The following is a 26490-nucleotide window of genomic DNA, read 5'->3' as shown; positions in this document are numbered from 1 at the left end:
CTTAAGCAACCAACATCTAGCTTTGGCTTTTGTTACACTTTTTTTCCATATTATTTTAACAAAAGTTTTAACTTATTATACTGTAATATATTATTATTTCATTTTCAACCTATGTGTATCAGCGGAATATTCTGGTGTGTGCAATGTGTATGGGCGCAATAATGTCATGTGTGCAATCCTACTCTTGTACCTTAATTATTTTCGTGTGTGCAAACGAAGCTGTAGGCAATCAAGATTGTAGGCAATCGAGCAGCTCTGCTAAATTTGTGTGCAAACAAAGCTGTAGGCAATTGGGATTGTAGGCAAACGAAGCCCTCTCAATCTTTATGGTAAATGTTTCACAATTATTTCAACATCATTTATAAAAATATTTACAATAAATATTTAGAGAATATTAACAAAATATTCATAATAAACGTACGTATAATGAGCCCAGATAGTTTTACCGCACTCAGTGCGCACTGAGAGCACTTTGCACTCCAATGAAATGTTTAACACTTAGAACTTACTCATTACTACTCCCAATGAAAGACGCTTTAAGCACTCAGTGCTGCTAGTGCTAGCGAGTTTTTGCCCATGGAAGACACTATAACTTACAAAAGGAAACACAACAAAGTGCTTCCATCTTTCCAATTTTAATAAGCTTTGGATGTGTTAAAATACAGATAAAAATAAGAAAAAATAACGTTGTACCAGGACGCAGCATGTATCCGGAAGCCCTTTCTATTGGAAAAAATAAGAGACATGAATTTTTTTATAAGTGCGTTCTCGCATGTAAAGGGATAAAATACTTCTTGTAAAAATCATTTATTTTCTTTCGAAACAAATATCGTTAAAACTATAAAAGATAGAAAAAATGTTCTAAATAAAAGTTGAATGGTTTTAGGATTACTGTTTAATAGTGTTAAAAATTCTTTTATTTTATCTTTTAATACACCCAATTAAGATTTTTTCAAAACATTATTCAAAAGTACTTTTGAAACCAGTCAATTTTTATTTAGAACGTTTTTTTCAATTTCTTACAGTTTCGACGATATTTGGTTCGAAAAAAAAATAAAAAAAATTTTTAAAAAGATGTTTTATCTTCCTTAATGTGCAAAAACGCACTAACAAAAAATACGTCTCATATTTTTTTCTATATTTTAACATGTCCAAAACTTATTAAAATCGGGAGACACTTGGTTGTGTTCCCTTATTAATATTTTCAAGGCCAGATTTATATTCAATGCACCCAAGTTATAGCAAGTAGTAAAAAATACTCATTCTCTTAAAAATCTAAAAACGATAAAATTTTAGTGTTAATTGTGCCATGTCACGTAATGAAAGGAAATTATTCATGACTCGGTGGTTAATTATGTAGGACATATACTCGGTGTTATTTCCGAATACTGTATTCAGTGCAAGAACGAAAGATACGATTACGAGTGACATTGTACATGAGCCAAGACAAACTGTATTACAGTATTTTCATAGCACGAAACAAGCAATTTTAATTGAAGCTTGTTGAGGACTCTTGATTTTTGAAAGATTGCTAAATCAACATAGGATATTTGCATTCTAATGACAGTTTTACATGAGTGAAGTAATCGAGGATTCCGTGATCTCGCACGTCATAAACTCATTAATTAATTCCTCTTGGGTTAGAGTTTTTTTCTGTCCTATCTGTTGGAAACATATGTAATTACAATCAGTTTGACGTGTAACGACTATTTACATAGTATTTACGTAAGAAACGGCCCCCAAGGGTAAGTAGAAACTATAAAAGACGTATCCGTTCGAATAAAATAGCCAGTTTCGCGTGGCATAAATTCTTGACAATACTAACAAAATTATGAGATCGAATTTCTGCTTACTAGCCATTCTGGCTGTTTTCCTGGCGACTGTCGTTGCCCAGGAGGAAAAGTACTCAGACATATTCGATCACATCGATCCCGACGATGTTTTACCGAATGACGAGCTTCGAAATCAATATTACAATTGTTTCATGGATACTGGCCCGTGCGTGACAGAGGATCAGCAATTTTTCAAACGTGATTATACCTTATACATTTTTATTATTTTATGTAAATTTAAATTTTGTAAACAGAAGATACAACTTATATTTAATATTAAAAATAATATTATTAATGCTCTAATAACATTATTATAACATAGAAATTAAAAAGATTATTCCTTTAATCTGTAAATGATGTAGAAAAGTATATTGTTTTTCGTAAAATATAAAAATGTATATTGTTTACACATATATATATATTGTTTACGCGCGCGCGCGCGCGCGCGCGCGCGTGTGTGTGTGTGTGTGTGTGTGTGTGTGTGTGTAAAATAGACAATACATTATATATTTAATATACAAAAGCCTTTGACACTGCCATATTAAAAATAATAAATATTTGCAAAATTTTAGTAATAAAACAATGATTTATTTAAATATGTTTTCTTTATAATTTTGATGAATATTGATATAAAAAATAAAAAACATTATTTATAATAATGATTTAAATATGTAGGTATATAATGACAAACGACGTTGTCACACTTTCACTAATGTGACGTTACAATGACAAAATTGTATAATTCATAAAAATTTTTCCTTTATACAAAAATAATATTTGTAAAATTTCACTTTTTTAAAAATATTTGTTATAAACTCCATTCTTCTTGAACAGTTTTTTCTTATATATTTGTTTGCAATTAAATTACTTAAATTTCTCTTTTCTATAAGATTTCATTTTATTTGAGAAAGTTATCTGAAGAAAACTACACGGATTAAAAAATTTAAAAAAATTCAAAAACATCTATATATTGATCATAAATTTATTCTTAAAATTTGATCAAATTTTTATATTATATAAAACTGATGTATATTTTTAAATTAAGATACATTTCTCTATCAGATATTTAATTAATTAAATAATTATGCGTTCTTGAATCTTTTTTAAATTTTTTGATCTTAGTTTTCTTTAAAATTCCAACACTACTTTCCAGTTAATAGTTAGTCTTAAACTTATGTTTAATACACGATTAAAGTAATACTATAAAATCATTATAAGCTTAGATAATACTCTTACAAAATTATTATCTACAATATTTAATTCATTATTATTTGTTATTAAATATTTTAAAAATAACATAATAAAAATGATAAAATATTTATTTAACATAATTATAACACCAGATAAAGAAACAAACATGTCATTTATTTATTTTATCTTAAAAAATAATAAATAAAATATGATCTCAACAAAAAATGTATAAATTAACATTTTTTATCATAAATTTATCGTATTTTTATGTTAAATACTATATAGAAAATTTTCGTAATATTTAGTAAATTTTGGAGAGGCAAAATGCATATCTTTTGCTACAAAGAAATTTTATTATTATAATTTATATAAATAAATAAATTTATTTATTTAATTATTTATCAAATATTTATAAATAATATTGGAATGATATGTATGTTTATGAGTGCGAGCGCGTTTAATTTTTTGATAAAATTGTCATAAGAGCTTGAATAATAATTTTACAATTTAACATTGTGATGTTTTTACATTAAATTTCTAAATTTTAAATTTCTGAAATGTATTCAGCAATAATCGTGCTAAGATAATTCTTTTTAATACTACAATTATGTAAGCATGTATATTTCAAGCATCAATTTTTTAAAGATTGCTATACGTTACAATAATTAAAGATCAATAGTTTTTAGAATTAACAATTTCCACAATTAAATTTAGACTTATAATACAATATATTACATAACACATTACATTTTAAAATAAAAATAATGTAAACATTTTTCTGCATGCGTTTTTATACATTAAATTTCTAAATTTTAAATTTTTGAAATGTATTCAGCAATAATCGTGCTAAGATAATTCTTTTTAATACTACAATTATGTAAGCATGTATATTTCAAGCATCAATTTTTTAAAGATTGCTATACGTTACAATAATTAAAGATCAATAGTTTTTAGAATTAACAATTTCCACAATTAAATTTAGACTTATAATACAATATATTACATAACACATTACATTTTAAAATAAAAATAATGTAAACATTTTTCTGCATGCGTTTTTATCCTTTCTGAAAAAGGGCATGGCATCAATACTCGCATCTCTCGAAGTATTGTTGTCGCTTTTCCGCGACTGATTGGTTCTCTCGTTGCGCTTACTTCGTGTTGCGAGAGTAATCATTGCGATTGAATTTTGACAGCTGTCAAATTTGTATAAATGGTTATCTATACCGGAAGAGACGGGGAGAGACGGGGAGAGACGGGGAGAGACGGGGAGAGACGGGAGAGCAAAACAATATTTAAAAAATGTTTTTAATAATATTTAAAAAACATTTTAAAAAACATTTCTAAAAACGTTAAAAATGAGATAAGTTCCCTTTTTTAAATTAGAAAAACGTTTTTTTAAATGTTTGGACAAATATTTTTTTAACATTTAATAAATATTTGTTTTAAAATTTAATAAAATGTTGTTTTGACATTTGGTAAGTGATATTTTAAATATTTATTAAACATATTTACAACAAAAGCAAAAAATTGATTGCATTATTAAATAATTTTGATAAATTTAACGTAACCTCACCAATCTAATAAATTTCTACGATAATTTTGTAAAGGAAAGAAGACTATACATGTTTCAGCTAAGCCACAGTACCTGTTTAGAACATGTTTAATTTCTGCGCCTGAAAAAACGGTCACTCATCAAAGTGTTAACCACTCCCGACGTTGCTTGACTTCGAAGATCGTACGCATTCTAATGCTTCGTAATGATCCATGAATACTTTATGTTAATGCATACATATTTGTTATAGATTATTTCAACAGATATTGTCAGAAGAATGAAACATGTATAGTTAACTTATATTTTTATAAATAAATATAAATATAAAGTATTACAATTTTTTACTGATTTTCACATATGCGAAATAGTATGTGAAATATAAAAAGATCTATTTTTGTTCTGTTCGTAAAAAAATAAAAAATAGATGTCATTTCTTATAATTTTTAAATATTGTTAATATGCTATATTGTTTCAATAAGTGCAATGTTGTCTTAATCTCTATTTTCTTTATGTTCCGATGTTTCAATCTGTGCCTCAGTTTTATTTATACGCTTTTGTGACTCTTTCATTACATAGATTCACTTTCTCTTTACACTTGATTTGCGCTACATAATTAGTAAAGTTTCCCAACCATAATTTAAATATTTTTAAAAATATTATTCTAAACAACTTTTTAAATGTGAAATAATTATTATAGAAACATAAAATAAGTGTTACGTAAATATTATTTTAAACAATTTATTAAAATCTTAAATTAATATTAAAAAATATTATTTAAATATTATATAAATATTTGCTTCAAATCATTATTTCAAATAATTAATTATTGTAACATAAATATATATATATATATATATTAAATCAATATTAAATAAACATTTTTAAAATATTTTTTTTAAGATTTAAATACATATTACATAAATATTAAATAAATGTTATGTAAATATTATTTTAAACGTTTCATTAAAATGTTAAATTAATATTAAATAAATATTAATTAAATATTTAGATATTTGCCCTAAATGATTATTTTAATTAATTAATTAATAATATATATATAAATATTAAATTAACATTAAATTAATATTTTTTAAATATTTTTTAAATATTCTTTTAAATTTAAAATAAATTTTAAATAAACATTAAATAAATGTTACATAAATAATTTTCTTAAACTATTATTTTTAATAAAAAATTAATAATTTTTAAATATTAAATAAACGTTAAATAAACGTTAAATAAATGTTTAATAAATATTAAATAAATATTATTTGTACAATGAACGCTAATAATGTAAAAATAATCAAAAATAAATATTTAAAAAACATTTATAAAATATTGCTTGCTGATTGGGTTTATGTTCATCTCAATCTCTTCTACCTTTTAGCGTTGACCCACATGTTTATATATGTTATTTAACACAATCATAATATTATTTTAACACATTATATACAGAGACATCCTGTATATAACGTGTTAAAATAATATTATGATCGTGTTAAATAACATATATAATATGTTATTATAACACGTTATATATGTTACATTAAATTATTATAATGTTAAAGTAATATATGTTACATGTGTTACTTTGACATAATTTTCTCATTAAATTGTTACATAAAAATTATGTCAAATTATAAAATTTATATTTACTTTTATGTTAAAATATAACATAATATTTATGTTGCTGTTTAATATATGCTTAATATGTTAAATTAACAGAAAAATTTCTGTGGACTGTTTGGGACAGGCGATATTTGTTAAATTTAACACAATTTTTTTTACTGTGTATGCATATTTAGTACAAACAGTACAATGCGCTTTTAGGTTCAAAAAATATTTTAAAAATATTAAAAAAAATTAATTATTTCAGGTTATACATTCAGGGTAAAAAAGTTGTACTGTGTAGAAGTTACACGGTTGGATTTATATTTCTGTTGTGATGCGCGCGCACGTAAATACACGGGCACACACGCACACATACGTACACACGCACACACGCGGGCGCACACACAAAGGATGTCAATTCAACTGTGCAACCTTCAAGGAATACATTTCGGATAACGTTAATGCTCTAGCATATAATTTTCAAGTTTATAACTAGAAAAATACTTAACGGAACTGAGTTTGTATATATTGTTTTGAAAAATTCTTATAATTAGCTACAGGAATAGCAATAAAAAAATAGATAGTGCTATTAAAAAATAAAGTTCATTTTTATTTAACTCTGACAATGCCGCGCCTATGGTCAAACTTATATGTATAACCATTGAATATATATTTTTAAACTTTATTACTTTTATTTAAAACATCTAAAATGTATTGTTTATGAGATATTCAATAATTTTCCTAAAAACCTTGTGTGTGTGCATGTGTGTGTGAGGGGGGGAGGGGTTAGCCTATGTTTTATCAAATACTAGAAATTAAATAATTTTTTAAAATAGCAATAAGAGAGTCTTGAGAAGAAGAGCCTTAAGTAATTTAATCACAAACAAAATATAACAAAATATAAAGATGTTGAAAAACTATATTCGTATACAATCTTATAAAAGTCTTATGAAAATTATTTTATATTTGTTTGCTAATATATGAAAATATTAATAAATAGACATAACTGCTACGTAGCTTATACATAAAAATAAGTATTTTTTCATCTACAATATTATATGCTAGTTATATTCGTGGTTTACTGGAATTTCTAAATATGTATTATGACACACACACACACACACATTATGGAATTAATTGAAATTTAATATTTTGTAGGACATATCGCTGAAGCGTTTGCAACGAAATGCCAAAAATGTACGGATCAACAAAAGAAAAATCTAGAAAAAATAGTCATATGGTACACCGATAATCGTCCCGACGAGTGGAATGCAATGGTTCGAAAGCTCTTGGAGGATGCGAAGAAATTGAACATTTAACTCGCTATCTGACATTGTTGTCAAATAAATAACACATTTCGCGTTGTCATGTATACTTAATTGTGAAATAACAAATAACGATTTTGTATCCGTGTAGTTTTCCAAGATATAGCTACAATATACGATACCGAGTATGTAGACGAAAGCGAGATTTAGCAGTGTTGCATATACAATTTTAACTGACAATAAAAGCCGTTTTCTGAGTTAAACGTGTGTACCTCTCGACGATTACATCGGCAATCCACTGATCGTAAATCATAGCAGTATTTACTGCATATCAGTGAATGTCCCCGTGGAGATCTAGCTCGTGAAATCAAGGAAAAAAGTAACGACAACATCGAATTTTTGTCACGCGTTTCTCCATCCTTGTCGCCATCGGCCTTACGCATGCGTCAGAAAAGTATATTTCATTGCAGAGCGCATGTTCTACAGCAGCGGAGGGGTGATACTTGGTTGATACTCTAAGTACCGGCGATATCATTTCTGCTAGTCACTAGATAATGCTCAGGGAAGAGACGTCTGTTCTCGATCGTCAGTATTCGTACTGTTCTGACTAAAGTGTTCCGTCTGTGATTCCATTATGAACCATTGGTCACCCGTGTGGCGATCAATACGGGGGCGGTGAAACGGGGTGACTACTGCCTGTGAGGGTGATTACTATCGTGACGTGTATGTCACGTTTAGTTCAACGAGAATCCTTCTCGAAAGCGAAACAAAATAATTCTTGTAGGAGAATATTGTGGTGTCGCCAATAGCCAACGATAATCCATCAATTGATAACACAAAAAATTTTTCTAACGCTTTTCTATTTCGTGTAAAATAGTTAGCACAGACGTGCTCTCAACGATTCTACCGGTGTCAGAATATACAGCTTATGCTTTAAGAATTTTACACACGCGTTTCGTGCATTCGTTTGAGCTTATCTCGAAAGCAACGCCTCTTTTCCACGCGACAATTTTGACCGTAGTGTCAGATCAGAGTACGAGTTAGTATGAAACGCATTTTCGTTCTGGATGGAAAAAATTGGAACACAACCGAGTTGTTTTCCAATTGTCGCTGAGGTATTCCATTAACTGATTTAATTTTTTCGTCGCGTGTAATGCGGCGTGCACGAGCGTGACATAATGTGAACGAAAATAAAAAAAAAACGAACACGCAACACAAAATCTATTCCAGATAAAAATAATTCACACATCGTTGAATACTAATTTTGTACGTTATCTTTTGTGAAAGAGATAATAACACTGTCATATTTGTGTTAAATTATGATGACTGGAGGAGATACTTGACACGAAAGACAAATTGTGCAAAGATAAATACGAAAGGAACTTACGAGCGAGTGCTGTAAAGCAGGTATTTGTTCCATGATTTGTTATGAGATATTAAAAAGTCCTACAATTTAACGTAGATTCTCCTCCTATCCTCTGAAGACTTAATCTATTAAATACCCATATAGCACTGAAATTAGAACTCAGACAAAAAGATTTAAACATGTTGAATATTCGATTTGTACAAAAGATTGACAAAAATAAGCAGTCTATCGAATATTACAGAACAATTAAAATTTGAATAAGTAATCTGTAATATAATTGTTTCATTACATCTGAAGTTTGAACAATAAAAAGGATTAAAAACTTAGTATGCATTGGAAACAAAAAAAAAAAACAGAATGTACATACATACATCTTTCTTTTTAAGACTGTATAAAAATCATAAAAAATTATTTTAAAAAATTGAATACTGAATTATTACTTAGATAAATTTCATAATAATAGAGTGCAATTTGCAAAGAAATATTAAAACATATTTGTCTGCAACAGTTTTAAAGATATCTCGAAATAATGTAAAATATTTGTGCAAATGGCAAACACATAAACATTGGTCTGAAGTTTATATGAAATGTAAATTCAGGTTTTATATAAACTATCAATTTTTTTAAAAATGTTATTAATTTTTCAAATTTTTTAACACGTACTTTATATATTTTTTTATATATTCTTTCGGAAATGAATATAAAAAATATTTTGCATTTTTGTTTATTATTCTATTATTTATTTTATTTATAAATTACTTTTATCCTAATATTGTACTCAATAAATTATACCTAATTAAAAATTTTAAAAAATTAAAATTGTAAATATGTATATTATTACTATACATTATTAGAGAAAAAAGTAATATATTATAGTCTTTGCAAATATTAATGGTCGCTTGTAATATCTCTGTTATTTAAAAAATTCTGGTAATTACTTATGAAAGTTATGAATCATTTGTTTAGTAGTCCATATCTAACAATGACGCTAATATTTGAATATATGTATAACAATCATTATAAGTTGCACAAAATAAATATTTTAATTTTGTAAAAAAATAAAGTTAGAAGATTCTCGAATGTACTAACAATTTGTTAAGATATTCTTATTTTTGAGCATTTTGAAACTTTTTCAAGGTTATTTTAAAATTTAATTACATATACATCCTCATTCTTTTTAAACTTGGACGTATTATCTATAGATAGAAGATAAATAGAAAACCCAACATGCCAGCATTCCTTAGTTTAAAAGTTTGGTTTGACAGAACGAAAAGAGAGGCAAAATATTGATGAGTTTGTATTCTTTTTTGTCTCTAATCCACTACACACATAGGTTGGGTTCGGAGAGCACGCTTTTGGCGCTGTGAGCGTGCTCTATCTTTCTTCAACATTCACTGAGCAACAAGGATAAAATAATATTTTTAGCGCTAATAGTGTCTTCCCGAACTCAGCCATAGTCACACTCTATCTTCTATGCGTGTTCCGTCCTGTTATACTTACTTATCTGCGTAGAGAGAGAAAATTCTTTAAATAAAAATTCCTTGTTTGGCTCTCTCTTCGTTCTGTCGAGGATATGCGTAAATTTATACTCTGCATCTATAGTATTATCACGAGTATACACAGTGAAATATTTTTTTTCATTATTTAATATTTTCCAATGTACACATTTCGAATGCAAAGTTGAACAATAACATTTTGCCAATGTAGCTCCTAAGCGTGCTGATACCTCAACAAACCTAACATAGCTTTTACTTCAAAATGTTTATATCAAAATAGTTATTCGATAAGTTGTAATTCTACTGCTAATGTATAGTTTATATTACACAGACTTTTAATACTGCAATCTATATGTATGCATATTAAAGAGATTATATGTACGCACATATATTTGCATATATTCTTTAATATTTTCTTTTTATTTTATAAAATATCTAATTTTATTAAAGCATTGTATTTTTTAAACAAAACCAATTTTTTAAATCTATTTTAATAAAGAGGTTACATTATTATTCTTTTTCTTTTCGATACACACTGAGAGAAAAATATCGAAGTATTGAGAATCAAATATTTCTTATGATGTTTTCTTCGATATTTATTTGTTATAAAAAAATTTATTTGTGAAAACGAAATATATATTTCTATGAAATGCATTTTATTTTTCTCATTAATTGGTTTATTTCTTAGGAATAAAATATTTGGAGTAAAATATACGCTATTTCCCCCATTAAAAAATTTTAAGTATTTTTATTTAATAAATGGTTTATTTAAATAGGGCGAATTAAATGTTTTATTTCTAGCGGATAAATTATTTATTTTTTCGCATACTGTTATCTCTTTAAATAAGGTATATTTTACAGAAATATATTTTAGAGATATATTTCACAGAACATTTCACAGAAATGTATATTTCGTTTTCACAAATAAATTTTTTTATAACAAATAACTAAGAAAAGAAACATTTGGTTCTCAATACTTCGTCATTTTTCTCTCAATGCACTATGCAATGTCGTTACATTTTTATAAATAACATATATATTTTTAATATTAGATATTTAATTTTGAGTCTAAAATTGATTGAGCAATATATAAGCAAATGAAACTGTTAAGCAGTGAATCTTTATAAAACTTTTAGTATATATTTATAAATATTTTAAAAGTAAAAAAAAATAATAGTAAAATAGCCACAAAGACTGCCTCGTGAATCTGTTACGTACTCCGGGTTTTCAAAATCACTTTATTTAAAACTTTTCGTAACACTCAATGTTTTCAAATTTATTGAACGTGATAGATTTTAAAAACATTTCTGTTGCAATATTTCACATCACATATGCAGAGTTTAATTTATATTTGTTGCACATAGAACGTGAAATAATTGAAACTTTTTTGAAATTTTTCTGCAACAATCGGTGCTATATGGGTAATACATTCAAAAAATGAATAATTTTATTTAAAGTTAATTGGCATAATTTTTCTTGCATTTTAACGTGTTGTATATATCTTCTCTCATATATAAATTGAAGAAATAATGTAACATATCGTATAATGTGTTATAATAAATCACATGTGATCCCCTACAATCATACGCATTATATATGATTTGCTTCAATCATTGTTCTTGAGGTTTTATATCGCGAAATGAGTTTAAATGCGATGAACAATTTTCTGATACGCTGACATATGAAACTTGCATTCGATTTTTATACATGTATATTATACTTTTGTATAGTTAAATTAATAAAAAATAATTTTAAATAAATAATAATGCACGCTTTTCTCTGATTCTTTTTTTATCACCGCGTGCAATATAAAAGATCTATTCATCGTGAATTACGCGATAAAATAATCTAGACAAATGCGAACATTTAGTAAACTCAGCTGCAATTATGAGTTTTTGAAACACTTATCAGAAATTATCAGCTATTGTTAAGATTACTTTAGTGATAAAGTTACGGGGACACTGATGTCTTCTCACACAAAGTTGCACTTATATCGGAACATACTTGATACGAATGTTTCATCTCTATATTCATGCATATGAAAAGAGACGGAATACGCTACGTATGTTCCTTCTCTCCTCAATCAGAATTGGAAAAGTTACTTTTTAACTTTAAATAACAGGAATAATGAGTCCATAATGAGTCACTAAACTAGATATTTTTATTTTAAAAAGCCGGCATTTTTCCATTAAAATTTCAAATTTTTTTCATGTAACTTGCATTATCTATGTAGTTTTTAAGCTTGTTGCTGGCTCATATGAACCATCCCGATCTGATTCAGTATGACAGATATTGGAAATTTTTAAAATTTGAACTTCGCTGTTTTTGAGGGTTTTTGATACTGTTGATCACGATTTAAAGATCAGATTATCAAAATTTTGCACAAAAATTTGAAAAAAAATTTTACTTTTATTTTTTTTCTCATATAAAAGTTAAAAATAGAAAAAATAGGAAAAAATATAAAAAATAATAAAAAATTTATAAACAAAAAAAAACAAGCAAAAAGCTACAAAAATTTCTACGTCCACGTCGTTAGATGTCAATAACGCAGAAGGAAAGTTGTTTGTACATAATAATGCAACTGCTGTTATCCTATCTTAAAATAGAGATAAAATCATTGATACTTGAAAGTCTCAAAGTATTGTCTCTGTATATTCTGTATATCTGTATATTATCTCTTCCGTGCAGTGCTTCCAGTTTCGAATTTTTTTATAGCAGCGTGCTGTAAGTGGAGGGATAGCGAACAGCTTGCTCGACGGCGCTCGACTATTTGTTGTCTCCTTTTTTCTTGAGCTGTCTCCTTCAAGGAAAGGAAAGAAAGATAGTCGATTATTGATCGCTCGCTGCTGTAAAAGATTCGAGACTGGAAACACTGCTTCCATGATGCTGATTGGTTCTCTCACTGCGCTTACTACGTGTTTCAAGAGTAGCTGCCATTGCGATTGAATTTTGACAGCTGTCAAATTGGTATAGATATTATCTATACAATTATCGTTGTAATTTATCGTTGTAATTTATTTTTAAAAAGTAAAAAGTAAAAATTTGTCGTGTCAGTTCACGTACTTTACATATCTGACAGAGCAAGCATTTTATTTAAAAGAGAGAAGGATGGGAAAGAAATTAGAGAGAGAGAGAGAGAGAGAGGAAGAAGGAGATGAAATAAGAAGGTAAAATATCAGGTAAAATTATTTGTTGTGTAAGGAAAGGAATTTAAAGACTGTTTGTTATAGAAGATTAGGAAATAAAGTAAAGAAAAGTAAGGAAAATTAATTTAACATTTCGCGTACTTTTCAGGAAAGTGAAGATACATATAGAAAGGAAAAGAGAAATATGGCACAACATAAAAATAAAACATAATTTATAAGTTAATTAAAAATTTTATACTTTAAAATAATCACAAAAAATATATAATAATAATATCTTAAAAATTTTTTAATTTTTCAGAAAGAAAAAAGTAGGAAAGGAAAGAGATAGGTGGATAGATAGATTAAGAGATAGAAAAAGAGAAAGAAAGATTACGGGAGACACAAAAAATTAAAAGGAGAAACAGCGATTTTTTCAGAAAGAAGGAACAAAAAGAGATAGAAAGAAAGTTTAAGAGAGAAGACATTATGAGAAATATCAGGTAATAATAAAATAGTAAATAACATTGCGCAGTGATGTCTGTATATGTATGTTTATATACATATTTTTTTAAATATATTTTTGAAAAGTTTTAATTATAAAATTTTAAGTTGTTAATTTTTATAGAAGTAAAAAAAAGAAATAGATAGATGGATAGATAGAGAAGCAGAGAAAAATAGGGAACAACATTAAAAGATAATATAATTTAGAATTTAATTAAAAATTTTACTTTATAATAGTACATAAAACATAATAGCATATAATAGTATATAATAGTACATAAAATATATCATATAACAATATGCTTAACATTTTTTAATCTTTTAGAAAGAAAAAAGAAGAAAAAAAAGAAATAGGTAGATAAATAGATTGAAAGAGACAGAAAAATAGAAAGAGATAGAGATTACGGGAGACAAGAAATTAGAAGTAGAAACAGTGACTTTTGCAGAAAGAAGGAATGGAAAGAGAGAAAGAGAGAAAAATAGAAAAAAACATTACACAGTAATGCCTCTATATGTATGTTTATATATGTATATTTCTTTTAAATATATCTTTAAAACTGTTTAATTATAAAATTTCAAGTTGTTAATTTTTATAGAAGAAAAGAAAAGAGATAGATAAATAGATAGATAAATAGATAAATAGATAGAGAGGAAGAGAGAAATAGGGAACAACACATTAAAATATAACATAATTAGAAGAAACAACGATTTTTTTAAGTAGAAGAAACAGTAAGAGAGTGCAAAAAAGAAAGAGTAAGAGAAAAATAGAGGGTTAGAAAGAAGTAATAAGGAGAAATATCTAGGTAATATTTAATTTTTTAATAACATTATTCCATATTGTTTGTATATGTACGCAAGGGGAGCGCATATAAAGAATGTGATAGGTCAGGCAGCCAAGAAAAAAAAGTCTTCTATTTTCCACCGAAAGCCGTCCCAATCGATGTCTATGCGGAGTAATATGTTCATCTCTCAAAGAGAGAGAGAGAGAGAGAGAGAGAGAGAGAGAGAGAGAGAGAGAGAGGGGGGGGGAGAGAGAGAGGGAGAGAGAGGGAGGGAGAGAGAGAGAGAGAGAGAGAGAGAGAGAGAGAGAGAGAGAGAGAGAGAGAGAATAATAGGGAAGAAATAAGAAGGAAAAATATCAGGTAATTATAAAATAGAAAATAACATTAGAACACTATATAATTTATAATTTAATTAAAAATTTAATTTAAAATAATACCCCGTGAAAAAAAATTTTATATAGATTTAATATAAATTTTTTATTAAAATTAAATAAGGTACTAATAAGATTTTAATAAGAACTTTATAAGAATTTATAAGACTTTAATAAGAATTTCATATAGCTTAACATAAATATTTATTTCGTTTAATTCTTATAAAGACATTTAATAAGACTGTAATACTTAATATAGTATAATACTTAATTTAATAAGACTATATAATACTTAATATAGATCTGTAAATAATCAAAATTAAATATTTATAAAGTTTTAATTAAAAACCCCGAGTTTTTATTAAAATGTTATTAGTATCTTATTTCATTTTAATAAAATTTATATTAATCTATATTAAATCTATATAAAATTTTTTTTACGGAACATAAAATAGATTATATAATTATTATTTTCCTATATAAAATCATAATTATTATTTTAGTTTATAAATTTAATTTTTTTGCAATGAAAGAAACAAAAAAATGGTACAATAATAAATAATAATATTGTATAATGATGTCTATGTATGTATTTATGTATGTCTGTATGTGTGTACGTGTGTGTATATTTTAATATTATTATTTAAACCTGAAGAAGAAATATATTGATATTTAAACCTAAAGACGAAATAAAGAACAGTCAATGTTCAATTAAGAAAAAGAGAGGAAGAAAGACTTTGTTTCAAGTTAAAGAATAAATAAAATAAAAATAAAAGTGATTCTGCCTCTGACTACCAAACGTTACACTCGTTTTAACGCTTTGTCGAATACTCTGCGTGTTTGTTGCTCGTTTTAATATTGTCTGGTATCAACATATGTAAGTTTATCGTTTTTTTACAATAGGCATATCAGTTTATGTTATTCATAAATTACACGTATTCCATCGATCTTAATATAGATTTCTCGACAAGACTTTTTGACTATCTATTCTGTCCTTTTAATATAAAAATCGACTTGCAGAAAAATTTTATTATTCATTTGTATTATTTTTTCGTCCACGTTTTTATTTGTTATGACACATTTTTATAGACGATATACGTTGTTTTACGGTTGTTCAATGGTCATCATTTTTTAACTGTTTAATTATATTTTTGTTTGCGTTTTTTCACTCATGTTTAAGTTCATAAATATGGGAAATTTGTTACAACTGAAGAGGACTATGTATAGTCGATTATGTATAGTCGAAACGTTTCGAAATTTGTTTAACATTTTTTAACACAGTGATTTTTAGTCGCGTTTATATATATTTTTTATTTAATAAATTATATATTTTTTATTTAATAAATTATATTGTATTAGGATAATTTGTTTTGATTCGATATATTGACCTGTTTATTGTATTATTTTTGCTTAGCATTAATGAACTCTTTATATTTGTTTGTTTTTTAAAAATAAAAGATTGAGCGAGGAGAGAAAGATAAGAAGTGTGAAAGGAAGAGAGAAGGGGAAGAAGACCGAAAGAAAAAAGATTGCTCAGTAAACAAGACTTTAACATAGTATTATTACAATGATGTGATTTTGTAGTATTATACATTTTTAAAAATGTATTTTTTAAGGAACAAAAAAATAAAATCGATTTTATATAATACTAGAACACTACAGTGCGCACGCTTCGCGCGCGCCATTTAGCCTTTTTATATTGAACATTGCACTTATTTTTCTTCTGTATTTATATTCAGTTTATATGCAAATAATTTTATTCTCGAAGGTTTTTTATTTATTCTTATTTCTTATTTCTTCTCTCTTAAACTCTCTTTCTCACTCGCTATGTTTCTTTCTAATTACTTGCCAAACGTAATCTCTTGCTCTATATTTTTATGTTGTTCAATATTACTCTCACACACTTTATATTTAATCCTCTTCTCTATCTCACGCTCTCACTCTCTATTTTTCACGCTCTTTTACTTTCTCTCTTCCTCTCCCTCTCATCCCCCGTCTCTCTTTCTCTCTCTCTCTCTCTCTCTCTCTCTCTCTCTCTCTCTCTCACTTTTTAAAAATCTATTAAACCTTCAATCAATGTCTTAGAAACTCTCTGTTTCTCAAACAAAAGTAAAAATTGTCAAATACGAAGAACTGTCAAAAGTTTAACAGCTTAACAGTCTGTTAACAGTTTAACAGACGACAGTGTGAAGCGAGTCACACAGCACGAACTTGACAATCAGCAACCAATCAGCATCGCGGAAAAACGGTGACAAAATAAATAACTAATTTTTTTTTTTAAAGTAAATTGTCAAAAGATTACTTAGTAAGCAAGACATTAACATAGTATTATTACAATAATGTGATTTTATAGTATTACACATTTCTAAAAATGTATTACATTTTTATTTACAACACACATTTCTAAAAATTTTTTATTTTTTATATAATATTATCAAAACATTTAAAAAGAAATAAAAAAATAAAATCGATGAAAAAAAGTAACTATAATAGTGTTAGCACGGTTACTTCTCCATCTGGTTCCGAGATGCATGAAACTTTGTGTGTATATACTAAAGACATTTGTGTGTACTTTGCAATACTGTACTTACGAGTCATGTTCTTACGAGGCATATTCTCATTCAGCAAGCCTCTTCTGAGTTATGCTATCATATGGTTATTTCGTAATTATTTTTTGTACGCGATCGAAAATAAACTTTTCTGTTTGTTTATTTTCTTTTCTTAGCAACGTTCACTCGCAAATATATTATTTGCCCCTGCAAAAATTGCATATATCTAAAGAAACAAATATAATACTTTCTTGCCCTTAAGTTGGTTTTTATATATGTAATTTTTATCTAAAAGTATCTAACACATAAATTTTAATATAACAAAATAAAATACACTTGTCTCACAATCAATAAAGATTGTATACACAGAAAGAACGGTTTCTCTTACCAAAGTATCTAATCTTATATAAAACTGTTTAAACTATAAGAAAATGATATACAGCTATCTAAAAATTTAGCGGACAGATGCGAACATTTTAAAAATAATTTCATTGGAACTATCACAATAATTGAAGGACTTCTTGTAAACACCAAACAAGTCCAAAAAATTGAATTTTTAAGAAACATAAAATCTTTATATATTTACGACTTTTTAAATATAAACTAAAAATGATTCTAATCTAATCTTTATATGTGTACATAATCGCGCTATACATATATCTTGCAACAGCATAAATTATTTGTATAATCAAGAAACCAAAAATGTTTTATATCGAAGTAAAAGACTTCTAGAAATTCTAATACATTAACTTGTAAATTTGAATATTTTTTATTGTTAGCTATAACTTCTCTGCCTGTAATATAAGTGAATTCCGTGATAAAAAAATAATCATTCTTCGAAGCAATCCATTCATCAAACAAAAGTTTTTTTTATTTCTTTATATGTTTTAAATTGCTAGTCAGAAAGCTCGTGCTACATCAATAAATAATAATCTGGAGGAGCACAGTCTGGTGAATACGCGGTATGTGATAAGACTTTCTATTGAAATGTTGATAACGTATCTTTAATTGTGGTTTTGCAACGTATGATTAAGTATTGTTGTAAAACAAAATTATTTTGCATTTTTTTTGCTGATGTTTCTAATTTAAAACACGATTCAAATCGTATTTTAATTATGTTGTTGATAATGACCAGAACAGTCAATGACTGATTTGGTTTCAGCAGCTATCTTATGCACAAATTTTACATCTATTGATGTTACGTTTGGTTCTTACAAAGATTTTATATTTACTACTTATTTATACTTATATATCCTATTTTCTATTTTTTACAAAAAAAATTGTGCACAATATAACATTACTAATAAACAATGATTTGGCTTTATAACTTGAATTTTAAAAAGAGCATTTGCCTGGTTTTTATAAGAAATCCTTCAACATAGAAATCTCAACCTGATTGCTATAATGTAAAACTTCTTATTGCTCATCATCCTTTATAATTATTTTGATAATCCAATAAAAATATTTTTAGATCTGTATTCAGCTATATATGTATATTTAACTATATATTTATACTTTAGTAAAATCGTTGTCTTTTTATAAATCATAAATCATATTTTATATATATGTATGTATATATATATATATGTATATATGTATATATATATATATATATATATATAACGCTATCAATTTTATCTCAGTATAGCATAGTCCAATGAGAAAATCCATAAAAATGAAAAAGAGATTATTGTGGTGCGGTTTCGCTTTCGCTGTCGTGCTTCTTATCCTTATGATTTCGACTGAGAGCAACATCATTCAAAGGATACCATTCCTCGACGTAACGACGGTCAACGATATCAGATGCTACAATGAAGATTCGACCACAAAAGGCATCGATGATTTCGATTCGGAAACAAGTACGGAAGTTACTATTCAATTTCATACATATTAACAGTTCAAAAAAGTAAATCGTTTCTAAACATAGCATACACTTGTGTAAACTATTACGTTTACAAAAATATAATAGTTATAAAACACATAAAAAATATATATCTTCAAATCAAGTCATTTTAAAGTTAAATATCAAAATTCATACGTTTTAACACATTCAATTATCAGAAGTTTATCATATCTGTCTAATTTTATGTAATTTTATTGTAATAATATCGGGGTGATATATGGCTCCACATAAAACAATCAACTTTGGCGAATATCATGTTCGATCCTGCAGATGTTTATCCTACGTGCTTTGATTTCATACATGAGATTGATTGAAAAATTGAAGGTGAATAGTCAGTTTCGAGAACCTACATTTTAATTTTATAAACATTATAAAAATAAAATTTATTTTTGTTTATATAAATTTTGTTTTTTTCATTTTAATGCTTCAAATTATTTTTTATATTAGCACTAAACAGTTTAACATAATCGATTTCTAATCGATTATGTTAAATTTTTTAACATAATCGAGTTCTAACCGATTTCTTTTCATTGAGATATTTTATTGTATTGAAGAGTTGCGTACTACATAGTCACCCAAATGCATATGAGTCGCCTAAATCGTATCTTAATATTTTTACTTAATACAATATTTAAGAACAAAAATATGAGACATATATATATTTAATGTTGTCGCTACAAGCCAACACTGATTGTTCACGTGTATAATCAATCGTTTAAATTTATAATTACCAGCATATATAAACTGCACATTGACAAATTCATCAGTCTTAAAGCACAGTTCTTAATTGGAATATGTAATATTACAAAATATAAGCAATTTAATATATTTGATGCTAACAAGCATTTATAAGATTCATCTCCCACTTAAGGGGATGCTGTCGTCTGTTTTACTGACAAAAAACAGTAATTTTTGTTTCGCAATATCTTTTTATTTTTTTTATAGACTTGGAAATCCTTCTCCAGAATAAAAGTAAACGCATTACTATTAGTCTGTAGTAATGCGTTTGAGAGAAATCATCATTTCAATGTCGATTCGACGTTGAATTGATGTTGAATTCATTATCGTTTCTCGCTGGGATATACATATATGAAGGGTGATCTGTTAATCGTTTCAAAATATATTCTTAACATAACAAAGTCCAGATATGATATATATCGGCTAAGCTTGAATGTTCAATTCAATGAAAATCTTACTTCTGACTTGTATCGTACAAAGCGCTATAATACTCTACTAATTTTCAATCACGTTTATAAATAAATAAAAAATTCTTGAATAACTGTTATTTTTTAAAAATGTAAAAAAAGAAATATCAATTTTTTCATCCTTTAAACTAAACTTCAAACTGTGGACAATATTGTCAGCAATTCGAGCTAACTTTAATGCTGCTATTTTACATTTAAGGACCACAGTTTAAAGTTTAGTTTGAAGGATAAAAAAATCAATATTTCTTTTTTTACATTTTTAAAAAATAACAATTATTCAAGAATACTTTTTTTATTTATAAACGTGATTGCTTGAAAATTAGTAGAGTATTATAGCGCTTTGTACAATACAAGTCAGAAATAATATATATATATACATAGAGAGAGAGTATATATATATAGTATATATATACATATATATATATATATATATATATATATATATATATATAGTGTTATAATAGCATCTTATAAATGATAAATATTAATAATATTATGACGGCAACATAAGAGCAATAACAAATTTTTATGAGAATTTTAAAGGAAATACTGAAATGTTACTGGCATGTTATTCAAAGCCGTTATTCAAAGTTGATATATCGTGAAAGCATTAATTTATCAATAAATGTGGATTCAGTTGCTGCAATTCTGATAGCAACTGAAACACATGATTACGAGAAACTTTCCAACAATATAGACACGTTAATATCTTATATTAATGATTATATTTGATTTCAAGCAGCTGTAAAAATATTTTTATAAGTATAAATTAAATGAAATTAAAATGAAACAGTAAGTTATTAAGAAAAAAAGATTAAAGATAACGAGACATGTGGCTTAAGTGGAAAAATTGGTAAATATTTCGATCAAGGGAGACCATCCCGATGACCTTAATATTATTATGCTTATATACATTGCACACGTGACGCTATTGCACACGTGCACATTGCACACGTTATATTATGACGCTCATACACATTGCACACGTGACATTATTACGCACATACACATTACACACATGACAATTACCACATAGGTTTGCGACTTTCCCGGCTCCCCTACCGAAGGAGTGGGTGAGGGAGGGAGGGCGAAGCCCCCCTTGCACCCCCTCTCCGCGTGTGTGTGCGTGTGTGTGTCCACGCTTCGTGTTCCATATGGATTTGCGACTTTCCATGCAAAGCGAGGTCTATCTACTTTTTTATTTTTAACATGCTATCCCAAGAAGAAATGAAAGATCGGATAAACGTCTATTAGACGGGGGCTAATATAATTTATAAATTATATTAATTTTTTTTTGTTTTTTATATAAAATTCTTACGTACGTATTATGTTACCGTCTGTACTTTAATTGTGGAAAAGGATTTTTAATTCTGTAAATACAATTAAAAGATTAGTGAATTGAAAATAAGCAAAATAATCGATAAAACAGGACAGCTTTAATTAGCATCCCCTTAAGGGGGAGTGGGCGCTTCGCGACTGGTTAGAAGAAATTATATATATTCTATTTTATTACACCTATAATTATAATAAATTTATATACATACTAGTGTAAAGTATCCGCCATTACCCGGATATTTATAATTTATATTTATTTAAAATATTATATTTAAAAAATGTTTTTTTATAAAAGCAAAACAATATGGGTCGTACTGTCAACTCGGTCTTCACATGCATGCGCGCACGCTTATTAATTAGCTCAGATGTTTGAAAAAATAATCTATATATACAAAATAGAATATCAGTCTGATTAAATTGATATCACTTTATTCTGCTAAATATATATATATTTTTTTTAATATATCTAATTTATTATTCTAATGCTTTCCATCACACAATATTTTTAGTTTTTCCCTCCGGAGCGAAAATGTATAAATGTTTTAATGTGCCTACTCATGTCTTTTTAATTAAAAAAATAAGATTTAAATGTGCTAAAAAAAGTTTATTTGCATGTAATCCAGATGAAATCATTTGTAATCCGATGCAATTATTTGTAATCATATGAAATCGTATGAAATCAAATAAAATTATGTAATCCGTGAGACAACATTTTAGCTAGTGGTTACCCCCTCGGTATGAGCGCAATGATATTATGTGTGCAATGTGCAACGTGTGCAATAGCGTCACGTGTGCAATGTGTATGATCGTAATAATTTAACGTGTGCAAACGTACTTTTGCACCTTGATTATTTTCGTGTGTGCAAACGAAGCAGTAGGCAATCGGGAACGTAGGCAAACGGAACCCACTCCTAAAAAAATATATGATTACAGAAGTAATATGATTACACTATTTCTTTGAATTTAATATATGTATTTGTTTGAATTATATTTGTTTCACTGAAAAAAATTATTTTTTACAAAATATTGTTTTACTGCATAAAAATTTGATTGTTTTGTTCAAAGAATGTTTTATTTAAAATAAATTACTTTGTTTAAAAGTCCAAACAATTATTTATTAGTTCAAACATCGACGTATACCAATGACCAAATTTGTTTGACTTAAAGAAAATTTATTAAATCTAAAGAAATTCTTTTCTCTCTATGTATATATAATGCATTTACACATACACACGCGTATGCGCGCACGTGAATGCATTATTTTATTAAATAAATTTTTCACCGATGAAGGAAAAAAACGAATTTTAACTGTTTCTTAAACATTTTTCTTCTATTTAAAAAATGTTTTCCTAAACGTTTTTGGAGTGGACATTTTTACCAATTAGAAACGTTTCCAAGAGTCGGTTACAAAACGTTTCGAAAAAACATTTGTGAAACGTTTTTGAAACGAGTATGTGCTACCTGGGAAAAAAAAGGTACTGCTTTTTTATATAGATTATAAAATTATGAAGTTTTATTTCATCAAAAAACTTATTACACTGTATAATAATTTTTAAACAATAAACAGTAAGTTGTATCTTTCTTTCAAAATAATTTAAATAAATTTTTGTTCATGCAAAATTTTGTAAGTCGAGCAAAATTATACATATATACAAAATTTAGATATAACCACCTTTTTAATATAAAAAATATCCATTATTATAATATATTTTTTATATACATATAAAAATAAAAGTGTGTGTGTGTGTATATAAATTCTTAATTGTTTAAGATATTTAAAATAATTTTTTTTAATTTTTACAGATGTAAAGCAGTTATTTCTTGAACAATTATCTGAACACATTGCGAAAAACAAATGTGTAGGAAGGAAATCTGAACTATTATTAACAAATAATTATTAATTTATCGATTAAAATTATCCAAAAGTTGTCAAAGTATGTAAAGGGCGTAAGTATATTTGAAATCTGAATTTTGAAACATTGAAATTCTAAGTATGTTACATACAATGGCACAGTCAAGTTGATGTTACAAATACCTTAAAGCTTTCTCTGTTTGATCAATTATAGCAAATTTAATTAAACTGCATTTATGTACATTAATGTTTACTGAGATTACTGTATTTAACCTAAGTATAATATTTCACATATCCAGTCATATATTTTTACGTTGTTTTGTACACGACGACCTTGAAAAAATTCTTCCACACTTGTACTTAAGATCACCAAGTTTGATTTGTTGAAATCTTACAACTTATGTCTGAAATAATTTCTTTATTTTCCTATAGGACAATAATTTCGGAGATAATTGGCTGTAATCCGGATTTTTAAACTCCGAATATATTTATAGAATTCTAAATTTTTTAACATTTTTGTAAAGTGTTTTAATTCGTATAAAAAATCTGAAAAGTTGTAACATTGTAATATTAAATAAACAATATATACATTTTTACTAATTCTTTTATTTTAAAAATTACCATGATTACTGCATGTCTAAGAATATTGTCAAAAAACCCTTAAAGAACGTTAAATAAGTTGTCTAAAAATTGAAAAGTAAAAAAAACGTTTTACATTTGTAAGAATTAAAAACATCAGAAATTTAAAAATAAGACATCTATAAAATGTTTCTAAAGATATCTTTCTGATAATTATAAGACGTCTTAAGACGTCACAAGAATTTTAAAATGTCTTTTATAGACGTCTTTAAAATATCATAAAATTATCTGATGTATTTTACGCCACACGATGATTTATGCCGTAAAAAAATAAATCGAAAGAATTAGCGTGTGTAATTTATAAACAATCTCTCTTTTATATGCTTTTATGTTATACAATGAACCCTGCATTTCACACCGAGAGAAACAAATAGTTATAGTAATCATAATATCAGTACAATTTATAGTTAGATTTGGACTAAAATATTATTGTAATTATTTAACAATATAATTTATAGATTATTTAAATTATATTAAATATTCTCATAATCATAGTAAGTTGTACCATAAAACAATCATTATTAGTAATCACTATAAACATATGGTTATTATTATCAATATTGTATTAATAATTACTTTAAAATGATATTCTTGACTATAATTATTTTATTACTATAGTAATTTTTACATTTACATACGACTGTAATTGCATATATGCATATATGCAATTACAGTCGTATGTAAATGTGTGTAGTTGTGTAGTAACCACGATTGTTGCTCCCCTAACCGCTATGATGTGTTCATGCAGATCTTGTACGAGATTATGATTTTTAGTCTAGTTTTTATTAAATTTAGTAGTTAATATTTTGAAAAAACCAAAAAGAAAATTCTTTATATATAAAGACAAGATTTCTATTCTTGAAGAAATTTACAAGGTATATTTTAAAATTATATTTGTCTAATACTATAAAAGACAAATACAAGATTACAATTTTATTAAATAAATTAAAATTTAAGAATAAAATATGTAAACACTCATGTAAAAATGAAAAAATAGAATAAGTTAAATATGTAAAAATCAATAATTATAGTTTCTTCAAGCAAGAGCATTGGACCAATTAATATCAGGATCAATTTTACAAGCAAAAGTTTTACAATTAAATGAATCACTGAAAGACTCTGCAAAAATACTTACTTTTAAGTAACAAATAGTTAATAAATTTAGTACATAAGTCGGTCATACATGTTTAAGCAAAGCTGTCAAATATGTTTGTCAAATCTGCTAAAATGTATGTATCATATTTGCGATAATCATATAGTTTTGTCATCTACATATTTCGATAAATCGCTACAGATTTAAATTTTATCATTTAAAGATAAACTTCCAACAATGCGCTTAGAACTCCACGCACTATTGCGAGATTACACAGTATTAGTGTTATATTGTGATTTCAGTTTTTTACTGTTAATATTATCAAAATCATAATAGTTGAGTGAATTTATCAACATAATATGTAAATCAACTACGTATTATAATCTATACATTGCGTGCGCTTCGCGCGCGCCATTTAGCCATTTTATATTGAACGTTTTACTTATTCTTCTTCTGTATTTATATTCAGTTTATATACAAATAATTTTATTCTTGAATGTTTTTTATTTATTCTAATTTCTTTTTTTTTCTCTAAAATTTTCTTTCTTACTCGCTGTGACTTTTTCTAATTACTTGCCAAACGTAATATCTTGCTCTATATTTTCGTGTTGTTCAATATTATATTACTCTCACACACTTTACATTATTTAATCTCCTTCTTTATCTCTTACGCTTTCTCACCCCCCCTCTCTCTCTCTCTCTCTCTCTCTCTCTCTCTCTCTTTCAAATACAAATTAATTATATTATATTTTCATGTTGTTCAATATTACTCTCACACACTTTACCTTCTTACTTAATCCCTTTCTCTATCTCTCACGC

At 26.5% G+C, this 26490-nt stretch overlaps 2 protein-coding genes and 1 long non-coding RNA gene across 7 annotated transcripts in view; all 3 read left to right on the top strand.

The window, feature by feature from the left end:
* The first annotated feature begins 1774 nt into the window (after positions 1-1774).
* On the top strand, positions 1775-7717 carry LOC105836652 (ejaculatory bulb-specific protein 3). The gene is made up of 2 exons (XM_012680830.3): positions 1775-2030; positions 7348-7717. Exons 1-2 carry the CDS (start codon positions 1832-1834, stop codon positions 7506-7508), a joined length of 360 nt encoding a protein of 119 aa, XP_012536284.1. The 5' UTR covers positions 1775-1831; the 3' UTR covers positions 7509-7717.
* Positions 7718-7931: 214 nt separating this feature from the next.
* Positions 7932-26490, top strand: part of LOC105835340 (lactosylceramide 4-alpha-galactosyltransferase) — a 29624-nt gene continuing 11065 nt past the window's right edge. The window contains exons 1-4 of one of the 5 annotated variants that reach the window (XM_036282674.1): positions 7932-8861; positions 13032-13283; positions 13761-13941; positions 19288-19503. In XM_036282674.1, coding sequence (XP_036138567.1) covers positions 19302-19503 — 202 coding nt within the window. In that variant the 5' untranslated portion in view covers positions 7932-8861; positions 13032-13283; positions 13761-13941; positions 19288-19301. Of the gene's footprint in view, positions 8862-13031; positions 13284-13760; positions 13942-15066; positions 15085-19287; positions 19504-26490 lie in introns of those variants that run through there. The other 4 variants (XM_036282675.1, XR_004962137.1, XM_036282676.1 and 1 more) reach the window with 4 other exon arrangements.
* Positions 22121-25405, top strand: LOC114254517. The gene is made up of 3 exons (XR_004962138.1): positions 22121-23562; positions 23891-24034; positions 24372-25405. It is a non-coding gene; the product is annotated as an uncharacterized LOC114254517 (long non-coding RNA).

The sequence above is a fragment of the Monomorium pharaonis genome, chromosome 2 (assembly GCF_013373865.1).
Source record: "Monomorium pharaonis isolate MP-MQ-018 chromosome 2, ASM1337386v2, whole genome shotgun sequence".
In the NCBI taxonomy this organism is placed as follows: Eukaryota; Metazoa; Arthropoda; class Insecta; order Hymenoptera; family Formicidae; genus Monomorium; species Monomorium pharaonis.
Note: the sequence above shows the minus strand (reverse complement) of the source record. Positions and strands in the feature narration are given on the sequence as shown.

Coding starts and splice junctions, on each gene's coding strand:
- LOC105836652 (XM_012680830.3), top strand. CDS start 1,832: ATGAGATCGAATTTCTGCTTACTAGCCATTCTGGCTGTTTTCCTGGCG. Junction 2,031..7,347: donor GGATCAGCAATTTTTCAAAC/GTGATTATACCT, acceptor AATATTTTGTAG/GACATATCGCTGAAGCGTTT.